At 43.3% G+C, this 14,640-nt stretch overlaps 1 protein-coding gene across 4 annotated transcripts in view; it reads left to right on the forward strand.

Moving 5' to 3' along the window:
- LOC306706298 (rho GTPase-activating protein 12-like) overlaps positions 1-14,087 on the forward strand; it is a 41,921-nt gene extending 27,834 nt beyond the window's left edge. Inside the window, exons 3-19 of one of the 4 annotated variants that reach the window (XM_079173311.1) lie at positions 2,970-3,239; positions 4,421-4,627; positions 5,091-5,171; positions 5,446-5,574; positions 5,774-5,836; positions 6,292-6,366; positions 7,019-7,080; positions 7,290-7,371; positions 8,506-8,607; positions 8,908-9,006; positions 9,546-9,648; positions 9,944-10,063; positions 10,703-10,801; positions 10,949-11,026; positions 11,579-11,713; positions 11,986-12,091; positions 12,914-14,087. In XM_079173311.1, the coding sequence (XP_079029437.1) occupies positions 2,970-3,239; positions 4,421-4,627; positions 5,091-5,171; positions 5,446-5,574; positions 5,774-5,836; positions 6,292-6,366; positions 7,019-7,080; positions 7,290-7,371; positions 8,506-8,607; positions 8,908-9,006; positions 9,546-9,648; positions 9,944-10,063; positions 10,703-10,801; positions 10,949-11,026; positions 11,579-11,713; positions 11,986-12,091; positions 12,914-13,088 (1,986 nt within the window). In that variant the 3' untranslated portion in view covers positions 13,089-14,087. The remainder of the gene's footprint in view (positions 1-2,969; positions 3,240-4,420; positions 4,628-5,090; positions 5,172-5,445; positions 5,575-5,773; positions 5,837-6,291; positions 6,367-7,018; positions 7,081-7,289; positions 7,372-8,505; positions 8,608-8,907; positions 9,007-9,545; positions 9,649-9,943; positions 10,064-10,702; positions 10,802-10,948; positions 11,027-11,578; positions 11,714-11,985; positions 12,092-12,913) is intronic. The other 3 variants (XM_079173312.1, XM_079173313.1, XM_079173314.1) reach the window with 3 other exon arrangements.
- Positions 14,088-14,640: the final 553 nt, after the last annotated feature.

The following is a 14,640-nucleotide window of genomic DNA, read 5'->3' on the forward strand; positions in this document are numbered from 1 at the left end:
GAGTTGCACCCAGCTGTATCTCTACTTTAAATCGCTCTTAAACCTGGCACTTATTCCATCAGGTGCTAAAAAGTTAAATAGGTATAATATATTCCTCCGCAGCTCTACACTACACAGCTGAAGGTTGGGGGGGGGGGGGGGGCTCCTCTTAAACATTATTGGGTAAAGTTTATTGAGCTTCCGACCACTTGAGTGAAGTTTAATTTCAGAATGTGGTTTTGTGGGATGCTACATAACTGCTGGCTTTTGTTTTTAACGGTCCGTTGGCCACCAGGACTTCCTCTTCGACAGATCCTTGCACTTAATCACATGTTGGCTCAGGATTACTCAGGAAGACCACAGAGCAGTGTCACCAGTCAGAATCTGAAGCAGGGACGATGGCAGTGAGCCGGTTCAGGAGAAGCTTTTTTCGAGCATTCTCAATACACGAAGAGGACGATGTGTTTACTAGTTGTTCACCGCCTGAGGTAGTATTTTATATATTTTCATCTATTGAGCACAACTTTTAACGATGCATATCATGATACAGGGGCTATGATTCAATGTCTTGTGATTTTTTTTTTTTTAAGTTTTACAAAATCCGTCATATTATAAACAACTCTGCTGTATGCATGAAATCTGAGTTACTTTTGTAACTTTTTTATGCAACCAGAACAGTGAGTTATCCATCCATCACCACCAGGGGGCGACTCCTCTGGTCGTATAGAAGTCTATGAGAAAATGACTCTACTTCTCTCTTGATTTATTACCTCAGTAAACATTGTAAACATGAGTTTATGGTCTCAATCGCTAGTTTCAAGTCTTCTTCAATACAGCATGATGTTCATTTAGTAAATGATGGTCCATTTAGAGTCAAACAGACCATAAAGCAGGATATGCTTTCGGGGCGGGGCTACTGTGATTGACAGGTCGCTGCAGCTAGCAGAGCCGTATACGCCGTCTCTACGTCACTCCTACGCATTCCAAATATGGTCACTTTCATTCGTTGTTTGCCAAAAAAACATGGCGGCGGCTGTAATCCAAGATGGCGGCGGCTGTAATCCAAGATGGCGACAGCAAAATCGGCAAACTTTAAACTTCATAACGGCGGCCCACAAACCAATGGATGACGTCACGATGACTACATTCCACTTCTTATATACAGTTATTATCTTTGCATGTAAACAAAACATATCGCGATACTGAAGTGTATCAATATTTTCTTACAGCCCTAAAAGCAGTCTTTTATTCTGAAGGTCTAGTGCTTGCTTCCGAAGTCTCTTGAGGTAGAATAAACTGAGCTGAATTATGTATTAAGTGTATAAAATAAGCACTCTCCACCTTTAATTTGTGGTGCTGCGATACTGTTGTGAACAGCACGCGTCTTAGTCTTCATCAAGTCCATTGAACAGTCGATCCTCTCGGGTTCCTCCAGCTGTGTGCTGGGCTCCTGAATATTTCATCCCTATTGATCCGTGTGCAATAAACACATCACGGAGCCGGTGTTAGGAGGCCTCGGGGCACCGCCATTATTTATATGTCTCTCTCGCTCTCTGCCCCGCTGCTCTGCAGTAATGCCAGTATGAAAGAATCATGACAAGCAGCCCCGTTGACTGGATCAGTCTCGCGTCAGAGCCTCTGTGATTAGCAGCATGCTGGCTGTACTACAGCGGCGGAAATGTTGGAGCTCACTTTTAAATCCATGCTGTTGTAATTCAAACCAACGCTCACCATCTCTCTTTGTTATTGTTACAGTATTTAAAATAAGAACTGGTCTCCCTCACAGCTACATGCGCGCTCTCATCTTACCAGGAATAGCATAAAAACATGTCGGTGTGTCGGGTTTCTAATCCTGTCTGCAGAGACTCATCAGTGACATGTAGTTAATATAACAAGTAGTTATCATTTGCTATCATTCTATTCTACCAATTGACTGAAAGTAAATTTGTAACTGTTGATTCTTTTTCAAGCTAAATTACCAAAACATTTGATGGTTAAATCCTCTTAAATATGATGATGTGCTGCTTTGTCTTGTCTACTATTATAGTAAACTGAATATCTTTTGGTTTCAGACGGTTAGTCGGAGAAAAAGCAATTTGAAGACATCAACAAATTTGTGATTAGCTCTTGTGATTAATTGCATAAATTATCAATTATTCTGCAAATAATTTATCAATGAACATAATCCTTTCTTACGGACCTTCCTGTGGTTAGTGTCCAGAGAGCTGTGTGGATTATTTTCTCTTTTCGTGTATGAACTCTGTTTTGGGCTGATGTTCATGATGACCAGCAGGTATCGCTACCATGTCAATACCACAGAATTCTGATAATATAGCCAGGCTCCAAAAGGAAATTTGAAAAGCAAGTCATTCAAATTAGAGGATACAGATTGAACCACATGACCATATACTTGTATTAAAAATCTCATTGTTCATAGCTGGGCAGAAAGTACTACCAATGTGTCGTGATAGTCCGTTTCACTTCCTTATTTCTACCTGAATCTGGTCACTGTCAGTTATACAACAACAACACTTCCTTCCCCTCTCCTCCTCCTCCTCCTCCTCCTCCTCCTCCTCCTCCTCCTTCTCCTCATTCATAGCTCTGCTCCTCTGCGGTCAACACTGGCTATGTCAGCTTTAACTACAGATTTCTTTTGACATTTCGGCCACTTCCTCTCGGCTCCGATGCCACTCAGCAAACAATGTAGGCCTAAAGATGAAGTGATTGACTTCTTGTGGAGCTCAGTAGGAACACGACATTAACAGTGCGGGGGTGAGGTGATTGATGTGTGCTCAGGCGCTGTTTTTAAAGTGTTTCTGGATGAAACAGTTCGCCAGCTTGCCTGTACAGCTGTTGATTTGCACTCTGAAAGCTGTGAATTTCTCTGTCGAGGAACTTTTCCCTGATTATGTAACTGACTTAAATGCACTCACAGATGACTCACACCTCTCTCTCTCTCTCTCGCTCTGTGTTTCTTCTCTCCCCATCAGACGGTACCTTCGTCGGGCCACGGCCGCTCCGAGTCGCCCGTCTACACCAACCTCCAGGAGCTGAAGATCACCCAGACCCACCTGCCCCCTTTCCCCTCCGGCTCCTGCCTCCACGTGATGGGCGACTGGGAGACCCACAAGGACCAGAACGGCCGGCACTTCTACTACAACCGGTCCACCCAGGAGAGGACCTGGAAGCCGCCGCGAGCCAAGGACGCCAGCACCGGGAGCTCCAGAGGAGAGTGCCAAAGCGTAGGAGAGAGCTCCGAGGTACGGATCGAGTACAGAGGGTTCCATGAAACACACACACATGTAGGCTTTACACATTACTCTTATGTATCTGTATGAGGAACTTCAAGAGTCGAAACTGGTAACTCTGAGTAATACTTACAATCAAAGCTAAACAACGGCTCTTTATTAAACACGTGGCTGTCTGGATTGTCAGCAAGCTTCTCATTAGTCAAAACTGACTTTACTTGTGGCGACACATGTAAAGTCGTGCGGGGGATTTCTCCATGTTTGAGTGACTGCAAACACAGATGCAATCCGTGCAGCTCAGAAGTGGAGGTAGTAGGACGTAGGAATTTGAGAAATGTGGAGATAAGAGTGAATCTCTTGGGGCCCTTCACACGTGAACACCTGGTGAATCACCACAGGAAGCAGGTGTGACTCTGAGTCAAACGTAAACAACGGCTCTGAACAGCTTCTCTGACAAAGTATACATGAACTTAATTAATGAAAACTCGACTCTCAAGTCAAACTTAATTCTTAGATTTAGTGGATGCAGAATCATAACTTCCACAGTAAAGTATTAAACTAAACCAGTGACGGATAAAGGATGGCCAAAATGAGCTGACTTTGCAAAGATGTTGTCACTCTAAACTCAATCTGCTTCTCACAAGCGTAGAATTACAGTAACTTGCTGATATACACTCAGAATATTAAATGGATAACAAATGCAGCGTGTCAGTGCTTTCTTGTGATTAACAACACTGTACATACAGCCAGGGGGAGGCATCTGCAAACGTATTCTTTCAGCACTGACAAAAACTCAAATCAAAAAGAAAGTTCTGTCTTTCTTTGAGAAACAAAACACATGCAGCTTTTTTTTTTTTGCGTGGTGGAAACGACAGTTTTAATTAATTTTGAACAGGGAATAATGTGTTTTGTGATCAACGCTCATAATAGATGAATCATTTGTGAGTCATCTCTGAACATGAAATGGCTGTACCACACTGCCCCCTACAGGAGACAGGCAGTCACTGTTAATCATTCTGTGTCAGGCTGCAGCAGCCAGCTCCAGACTTTCTCCAAAATCAAGCATGGACATGAGTGGTTTCTGTTGGGTCTCTGTTAAAGATGGTGGTTTGGTGTTTCTCCTCTGTGACTCTGTGGTGAAAGATATCCCTCTCTCTCTCTTTTTCTCCTCTCTCCTCGCACACCGACGGTAGACCACTCCTCTCTCGCTCTCGCCGTCTTTCTTTCCCTTCCTCTCGCTCTCCATCGGCCGCCTCCAGCCTCTGTCGTCGGAGGACACCTGCTTCAGTACCTACTCTAGCCAGTCAGACAGTCAGTATGGGTCGCCGCCGCGCGGCTGGTCGGAGGAGATGGACGAGCACGGCCACACGCTGTACGTCAGCGACCACACCAACGAGAAGGTACCGGCTGACCTGCTGTCTCTCTACTGTGGTGGCTTCTGAGAATGCATGTGGGAGCGGCTTCTTGGGTTGATTTCATGGTTAAATTCCTCCTAAAGGGCACAACTCAAATGTTTCCTCCACGCAGATGAAGCACGAGAATGAATACAACTACTAGAGACATGATGGAAATACTCTTCTCTGCTATTTCCCTCATCGCACAAACAAAAAAACAATTCCTCGTTATCATGAAATACTTTCATCACTCATGCCGATAAGAAAACATTAGATTCATTGTATAGATTTAAAGAAAAGTGAAGACTTACAGTGCAGGACTTAAACTCACCTCAGCATTATGATCCATTTGTAACATTTTAACATTGAAGCCTGTCTGTTGTTCAGTAGTTGTGATGTTCTTGCTCATATATATTTGGGTGATGTGAGGACTCGCACTAATGCGTGTTGTCCGTGTGTTCGCCTCCAGTGGTTAAAACACGTGGATGAGCAGGGCCGACCGTATTACTACAGCGCAGATGGTTCCAGGTCAGAATGGGAGCTGCCGAAGGTGAGACTCCGTCGCAATCCAAGTTACTTTCTCTGTCCAACACCAAAGAGAGACAACGGAGAATTTTAAACAAGGGATGCTGTGAATCTTTATTGCAGCTCCACTTTGTGACTTACAAAGTTGTAGCGTCATGGTAGCTTTCTGCAGAATCAGGCACACATTCCATTAGAAGTACTTGTTATTTTAGTTATAAAAGCCCTCTGTGTTTACATTCGTAGGAGGTAGAATTAAAAGTACATCTATGCAGAAACACTTCCTGTTTCCTCCCATCCAGTACAACCACTCCCCCCCCCAGCCGTCTGGAGACGCCCTGAAGAGCTACAGTCTGGACAGGAAACACGTGGATCCCATCGTCCTCACCAAGTGGAGACACAGCGCCTTCATCCAAGACGCTAACGACAAGGTCTGACATGCAAATCATCTGCAAACACACTTTTTGCCTAAAAGTTAGTTGGATAACCCGTTTCTTTAACACCTGTCAGCTGCGTTATGTGTATGGCCTGTACAGAACAAGTGTGTTCCACATGGAGCTGGTGTGAGATGTGTTCACTGTTTATCACACGAGTCCAGAGTTTCAGTTGTAGACTGGTTTTGCTTCGCAGCGGCTGTCAAAAACCAGGCGTTTCCGCGCAGGCTCGGCCCGCCGACACCCGTACAAACACCAAGTCAGTGGCCCCGTCGGACCGACCAATCGGAGGCTTGTCCCTTAATCCGAGCAGACAAATCAACTCGCATGATAACAATCACGCAGCAGGAGTGATAATCACATCCCCGTCTTCACGATTACCTGAGTCTGTTCATTTCAATCATTCAATCACAAACTTGATGAGGCTTTTAACCACAATGATACACAAATGAAGTAGTTTGTAGTAGCAGCATGAGCACTGTGATAAATACCTGCCTCCACGTCTAATTAATAATCCATCTGCACCTCCCGGACATCACACAGGTACTCGACACACTTTGCCCAGTTGTAATCTCACTGCTAATTGCCATCGCACTCCTTGAACTGTCTGTGTGTTGTTAACCTCTCATCATCTTCTCATTAACCTTCTGCTGTTAGTGACAGTGTGTGTGTGTGTGTTTGTTGTTTTTTCCTCCATCCCTGTCTCCTCACTAGGACGCTCCTCTGGGCCCCAAGCCCTCCTCCCCCGACTCCGACTCCTGCCCTTCGTCTCCCAAGCCCCCCGACTCTGTTAGTACTCCCCCTGTCGCCTCCCCCCCTCCCCCACCCACCAGGCTCCGTCCTGCAGGATGGGTGGGGTTAACTTGAGCCCTGGTTGTCGGCAGCTTATTGCAGGGTTTCTACACAGGCACAGAAGATGTGGAAATCAATAGAGAAGAGGATTGTGTCCCAGTTTATGATTACATTTGCCATCACACAGAAATAACAGTTGGAGTAAGAGAATACATTTTAGCTTGAGCCTGTGTAGAATCCACATTAATAAGCAGAACTGGACTTGGATAAATTGTTTGTGCGTTGACCGTCTGTGTTTCCCCAAAGATCGACCTGTGTGGTTATAATCTGAAACAAAAGATCTGCTCAAGGCTTATCTTTTTCTAATTTGATTTAATCTGAAGTCTCTAGACTAAACTCTCTTGTCTTTCTTCAGTGGAAATAATGGTTTTCCTTCCAGCTGAAGGCTGTGATTGTTCTGGTGGCGGGGTGGTGGTGTTGTTATTGTGGTGGTGGTGTTTTTTTCCGACGGAGTGACACACTCTTATTGTTTACCGATATTTACTTTTTGACAGCACTTTTCTCTCCCGTCATCCGGCTGTGGTTGTGAATCAGTGATGGATGTGTATGTCACCCTTTCTTCAGTGTGCGTCCTTTTGTTTCTCTACAGCCGTCTGAAAAGTGCGGCGTTCTGAACGTGACAAAGATCACCGAGCACGGCAAGAAAGTACGGTGAGTGGCACGTACTCAGAATCGACCAATGTTGACATTATTCTGACGTCTGCAGAGTTACTTTAAAAGGTTTCCTGGGAAGATTTGATGACCTTTAGTAACGCTACAGAGACAACTTATGATTGGATTCTTGTTTTGTCTGTATTTTGTGTCACATTGTCAAAGTTCACTTCAGTATTTTTACAGTGTTCATGAACCATCTGTTGCAGGAAGAACTGGACGTCTTCCTGGACCGTGCTGCAAGGATCCACGCTGCTTTTCGCCAAAGGCCAAGGAGGCGGGACCAGCTGGGTGAGTGACAGGAAGCTTGTACTTTTCTTATATAATATATATGAGGAGACGTACAGTTGTGCCTTTTTCCAGATGCAGGGTTCAGTTTTCATGCCCCCTTTTGATTTGATAGTAACGGTTTATATAGAGGTTTGTTGAGTCACTAGATGGGCGTTGGGGTTGAATTAAATCTCCGAGATGTTTCCTTTTCCTTCTCTCTCCATACCTCCATACCCCATCCTCCCTTCCATGCAGCCGTACTACCTCAGTGAGTCCTTCCCTGCGTTTCTGCTCTCACTGTTGAGTAACTGGAGGCCGTCCGCTAAGAAACGCCCGGCCGTCTCCTATGGCTGCTCTGGCCTCGACAGAGCCTCCTCTGTATGTGCTTCCTCCTTCCTCCTGTGTGCTTCTGTCTCCTCTTCCTCTGCATGCCACCTCCCTCCTGTCCGTCATGACCCCGACCCCTTCTGTGTGTGTTATGAGTCACCGGCATCGGGGAAAAGATGAGAGACGATAATACTGCGTCAGTAATTGTTTTACTCTGACTTAAAGTAGACTTATTTATTTTAGACTATTAGACAAGATGAAGTTCATGGATCACTAGATTTAATCAGAGTTGTTTTCTTTGAAATGTAGAAGTTGAAGAGTTCATGGAGGTTTTTGTTGGTGCGTCATGCTTTCTGGTTACGCGGGAAGGATTAGCTTCAGTGTGTAGGTTGATGGCGCAAAACTCAACGGACTCCTTTGCCTTTGAAACTAAAGTTCCTGCAAAGTTTTCTCTGCAGTTAATTAGCTCTCTAGATGAAGAAATGCTGATCAAGTTTTGTGTCGTTTATCTTAATCTTGAGAATTTACATCCAGCATGTAAACCCATCAAATGACTCAACAAGTCTTCTAGTACATTTTGGAAATTCCTTTTGTGTCTCAGACAAACGCAACGAAAAAAGAAAGCCATGAAAGTAACTGTCATATATCATATCACACTAACTCTCCTGGAAGGTGTAGCTCCAGTTGAAGGTGAATCCAAACTTTGAATCTTAATCTCTCCACGTTCGTCGTTATCAAAGCAGCATATTTATATATTTATACTCTCCTCTGCACCATCTGCTGTTTGGTTGAACGGTCGAGGCTGATCCGTCTCCTCTCTCTGTCCAGTTCGGAGGCGTTCAGTCCAAACCAGAGTTCACTGTGGACCTGAGGGGCGGCTCGGTGGAATGGGCTTCCAAGGACAAATCCAGCAAGAAGCACGTTATAGAGGTGAGCAGATCTCCTCCAGATCGTTCTTGTTTTTAATCCGTATTTGTGTCTTTTGTATAATTAAAGAAATGTCTCAAATACAAACGAAAGATCCTTCAGGTGTATTTTATATCACCCCTTGGTGCATGAGTGAACCCCTTTCCAAGATGTTGTTACTGAAACACTAAATATGAAAGATGCGTTTACATGATGAATTAACAGAACTACAGAATAAACAAGAGAAAAGAAATGGTTTCCAAAACAACACCAGAGCATAGCTGATGATCGGAATCAATAGTTGATCATCTCTCCGGGTTGCAGGTGAAGACTCGTCAGGGCACGGAGCTGCTGATCCAGTCAGATAACGACGCCTTGGTCAACGACTGGTACCGGACGCTGCAGGAAACCATCAGCACCCATGTGAGGACCAGATGGGACATACAGTAGATATACTGTATATTCTTTATCATTAGTTATTACATGATAACTATTGTAATAAAAACAGGGGAGCTTGTGCCAGGTTGTTCAGAGGAGAGACAGAGTGGACTTTGTCACAGTTGATATATAACGGCTGCATGTTCACTTTGTAATGATAAAATAAAATACACATTTAAAGCAGATGTCTTTTGAACTCTGCTGCATCTCCAGCTGAACACCAGCTGCTCATTTTAAACAATTAAACTGAGAAGATCAACAGAAGCGTGATGAATACTGTACAGATATTGTATTTGATATTTATTAAAACACTAGTAAAAAAAGCCACTTAACTAACTGTAAATTAAGACTGAATCGGAACAGAAATATATTCTGAATAAAACTTGAGAATAGTTTGAAAGTCATTTGTTTTCAGGTCAACTCACTTGTCAACAGATAAAGTGTAGTTGTACAGTCCTGAGAGTCTAAAGGTGCAGCAGGTAGAGGTTTACGACCTGTATCTGATCTCTCTGTGTGCGTCTTAGGCCTGGGAGTCTGACGAGGCCATTGAAGAGGACATGCCGGAGTCTCCTGGTGCGGAGAAAAACGACAAAGAGAAAGAACACCGAGACTCAAAGAAAGGCCGAGGTCTGTGAGCAGATGTTTGAACACGTGCCACGTTTGCTGTATTTAAACTGATAATACATCATCAAAAGTCAAAGATTGCCAAGTATGACAGCAGAGTGAATGAACAGGGCACACACTTAATTACACAAGAGTGAAAATGAAAGCGTAGAGTGCCGCCTGTCATGTGTCCCTCGTGCCTTTATAAAACCACCGCGTATCAGTTTCATTCCCTCAAAACTTCGAGCGGCCGTCATGGCGAGCCGTGTGTTGAGACGAGTGGTGGACAACACTGTGCTGTCCCATCTGTCCTCTGCAGCCATGAAGACCTCCACCAGCATGGACGCCACCGACAACAAGAAGACCAGACACAAGCTGAAGAAGTTCCTGACCCGCCGCCCCACCCTGCAGGCCGTCAGAGACAAGGGATACATCAAAGGTACCGCGGCTCCACGGAGAACCGCAAACGTCTCTCAAATTTGTGAAAAGACTCATTATTTACTATAACGGACAGCAAGAAGTTAGATTTATTCTTTGAGGAAATCAATAAATGTCAAGTTAATTTTTACCAGAAAACAGGAAGCAGTATTTCAGGTCGATGCTGAACATTTGTGGTATAAGCTGCTGGCGTTCTCTGCTGTAGCAGAAACACACGTTGCATATTTTCATTTATATTTGCACATTTCCTGTCATGTGTGTTGTGGTTATATCAATAGTGTCTTGACATTTATCGTGCACTAAACATACCAAAGAGTACGAGGCGTTTGTTCTAACCTTAATTATGTCCTCTTTTGATTTAATTCATACTCCAACGAGCCAGTTTGCCCACAGCAATAAGACAAAGTGAATGTTTTATAATTCTATAATAATTAACCAGACCTGTCATAATATATAGATGTTCCATGACGTTTCTTGGCCTTAAAGAGCCCACAGAAAGAAAACCATCCTTTCTTTTATATCTAATAGAAAGCATCACGTCTCAGGGAGGGTCAATAACACACGTACAGTATTGCAACAAAACAGAGGAGCTTCATTGGACTGTTTTTACGACGGTGCTTCTGTCTCTCCGTGTCTTCAGACCAGGTGTTCGGCTGCAGTCTGTCCAGCTTGTGTCACAGGGAGAGCGACACGGTGCCGATCTTTGTGAAGATGTGCATCGACCACGTGGAGAACAGCGGTGGGTTCACCTGTGTGTCACGGTAGAAGGAAGTGATTCTGGGTTGTTGTAATGTAATGTGGGGTGTACTGCTGCTCATGAGCACACGGGTAGTGTCACATAGAATGTGGAGAGTGACGAATGTTTTCCTCCCATGATCCCTTGCAGGTCTGTGTATAGACGGGCTGTACAGAGTTAGTGGGAACCTGGCGATCATACAGAAACTACGCTTTGTTGTCAACCACGGTAAGTTACTGCTCTCTGGAACAACATATATTAAAGGTTAGTTAGAATCATTCTGACTTCAATATATAGACTAAAAGCATGCTAAGGTTAAAGGTCTTTTGTTATCTATTTATTATATTCCTCATCAGATAAATCCACACATAAAAGCAGTAGATGGTCCTCAAACCTTTTCAAACATATCCTGTTTCTCCTTTCATATATATGTGTGTGTATGTGTGTATATATATATATATATATATATATACACTCTTTCTAAAGGAGAAGTTACTCATCCAATGAGTAACACTTGGTCTATTAGTATTTTTCCAGAAGACTGCGATAGGAGACAGATTTGAATCATTATCTGTTCACTTTTGGCACACAGACCCTAAAATGATGAATAAAAACAGTGTCCATTGGAATGTCTTTTGAGAGGATCTTTTCTATCGCTCTTTTAACCTCCTCCCAAAAAAGTATATTCTGGAATATTGCCACTATATCTACACGTCAGACTTCCTAAATGTGAGTGACGTGTGTGTGTGTGTGTGTGTGTGTGTGTGTGTGTGTGTCCAGATGAGACGGTGAACCTGACGGATGAGAAATGGGAGGACATCCATGTGACCACGGGAGCTTTAAAGATGTACTTCAGAGAACTGCCGGAGCCTCTCTTCACCTACGCTCTCTTCCATGACTTTGTCAGCGCCATCAGTACGAGTTACACACGGCCGCACCGCACTCTGTCACACATTAACTCACACTCTGGAGTTAGGGCACTAGGCATGTAGTCGGCCTCTTTAATTTACCGCTGCAAAACCTACCACTAACCAACTTACTTAGTGATTTAGTAGCAGTAACTTAGCCATAAACCGCTCGTATCACAAGCACTTTATCCAACATTGCATCAGTGAAACAATAGAAGCAACTGTTCGATGAATCCAGGTTGCTCCGTCAGACTTTGATAAATGTTTCCTGTTCTGCAGAGATTTCAGACTACAGGCAGCGAGTTCAGTCCATCAAGGATCTGGTCCGACAGCTGCCCAAACCCAACCACGACACCATGCAGGCTCTCTTCAAACACCTCAGGAAGTAAGAAACACTCCGTTCCTTTTCTTTATATTCATCTTTGCCCTCAGAACGCAGCGTTTTAATGCAAAGATAACAACAAATAGGCACCATTCTCACAAGAAACATGAACACAGTGTGAATCACACTGACACCAGATTATTTTAATTGTTCATTAATCTGTTATTTTCTTTTGTTTTCATGTCAACATATGAATGGAGAAAAGCAACAAATTATCATATCTAAAGCAGAAACAAGAGCATGTTTGGTACTTTAACTCATTAGTACTTAAGATCAATCATCACAATGGTTAATTTCTGATGCCAAATCAATTACATGGCTCATTATTTGACACCGACAGAGATTAAAATGTAGTTTATTTAGAGAAGCAGACGTCGTGTAAATGATCAACAAAATGACAGCCTGTCAGGGGCCAAACACTGATTATTATTATTAACTTCAGCACGTGAATTTAAGAGGCATCAACCCTACCAGCAAGCAGTGGTGGAAAGTAACAGAGTACATTTACTCAACTACTGTACTTAGGTACTATTCTGAGGTACTTTACTTGAGTACTTCTGTTTCCATTTTCTGCTACTTTTACTCCACGACAAGTCAGAGAGAAACCTTGAGGTCCTTTGAATATTCTGATTATTAATACAAAATATAAAACGAATAAATCATGATGTATAATACAAGACCGTATTGATCCTTTCAAATTAGCTCCAACTTGAAACATGAAAACATTCATGCATCAATAATTAAAATCCAATAATATGAAATTCTGCATAAGTAGTACTTTGTAAATATTCGATGCTGTGTCTTAACTGTCCGTCGCTCCTCCAGGGTGATCGAACACGGCGATGAAAACCGCATGACCACCCAGAGCGTGGCCATCGTGTTCGGCCCCACGCTGCTGCGGCCCGAAACGGAGACCTGGAACATCGCGGTCCACATGGTCTACCAGAACCAGATAGTGGAGCTAATACTGCTGGAGTACGAGAACTTTTTCGGCAGGTAGAAAGAGACGCCGGGGGATGAGCCTCTTGTTTTTTTTTCTCTCTCTCTCTCTCTCTCTCTCTCTCTCTCTCTCTCTCTTTCTCTTTCTCTCTCCCAACGCAGAGCCTGGATTGGCTCGGCCTGGCTCGGCTCGGTCCAGCTTCTCTTCATCTCAAACCAACATGCGACCACTGGCTCCTCCAACCGTACAACCTCCGGACCAAAGCCACGCCAATACGTCACCAAACCAAAACATAGCTGTAACTAACTAGCGACCAAAAAAAGATTTAGACTCTTTGCACTTTCCAGTGTCTCATTTTCTCTCCTGCAGCTACATTTGTGCCACTTTACTGCAAAAGGGTGACGTCCTCCTGTCGCGACACTGGATTCCTAAAAGTAGTGAACAAGCCTCTACTACTTCTACTGCTGCACAGACCGACTGAGACCAAAGCAGAAGGATGGAGGAGCCTCTTATTACAGAGGAGGCTTCACTAGTGGAGGTTGGAGAATGTACTGTACTGTATTACCTGATCCATGTATCATCACTCTTGTATGAACCACGCTGGGGAACCAAAAGAGGAAACTAAACTGCTGTGCTTGGCTTTAGACGTTTAGACACTAAGAGAAGAAACAGGAAAAGGAGAAGAAGGGATGATATGGAGGTCCTTTTTTTTTTTTTTAGGATTAATATGAACATTTACTGCCATTGCCGGACTGCTCTTCCTTTCACAATGTCTTTATTTAAAAGTATTTTGTTTCTTTCTGCCTCTTTCCATCGCTCTGGATTTTCGTCTCCTTCCTTTTCTTCCTGTACTCCTGAACACACTGGACCGGGGTCCTCTGAACACATAAGAGGTTATCTCTCTGTAATATATCTGCAGGCCACCTTTTCCATTTAGCTTTAAGAACAAATCCTCTTCAAGCAGTCGGGAAGTTAAAGAATATAAATAAAACAAAGGTACTCAGCAGTGTCTTTCCTGGACTCTTGGATATTAAACGTGAAGGCGTACGGCCTTTTGAACACGACTCCGTCGATAAATGTGTACAGTGTTTTATGTGTGGATGAGGGTGGGGCGGACGGATGAATGGAAATCAATGACAGTATATTGTACAAATAGTAAATATAAGTATGTATGCCTGGAATGTTGAAAATATGACACGAGGGAGAAATCACTATTTTGTGATCATTGTGTGACCAACAGATGTGAGGGATGAACTGGGGATGTGGAGGTTTACCTGCGTGTCGGGTAAACGGAAGTTGTTGAATGTAAATCTTGAGAGTAACTGTTGGCTTTAACGAACTGGAATAAAGAGCTCTAATAAGAGATATTTCCAAAGGAGATATTCTTTGTTTTTTTTATATTTGTTCATACATTTAGACTTGTGCTACAGTAAGTAGTTATTTCAGTGTGAAGATCAAGGAGGGGACACTGCTGGAATTTGAAGTTTGATCATCTGATTCTACATTAAAGCTAATAAAAAAGGTTAATCAAGACAAATTCAATCAAACATTTGAGACAATAAGCTCATATTTTATGTCAATATTGGTCAGAACTTGGTGTCTAAAGTAAATC

This window comes from Pholis gunnellus (assembly GCF_910591455.1).
Source record: "Pholis gunnellus genome assembly, chromosome: 14".
In the NCBI taxonomy this organism is placed as follows: Eukaryota; Metazoa; Chordata; class Actinopteri; order Perciformes; family Pholidae; genus Pholis; species Pholis gunnellus.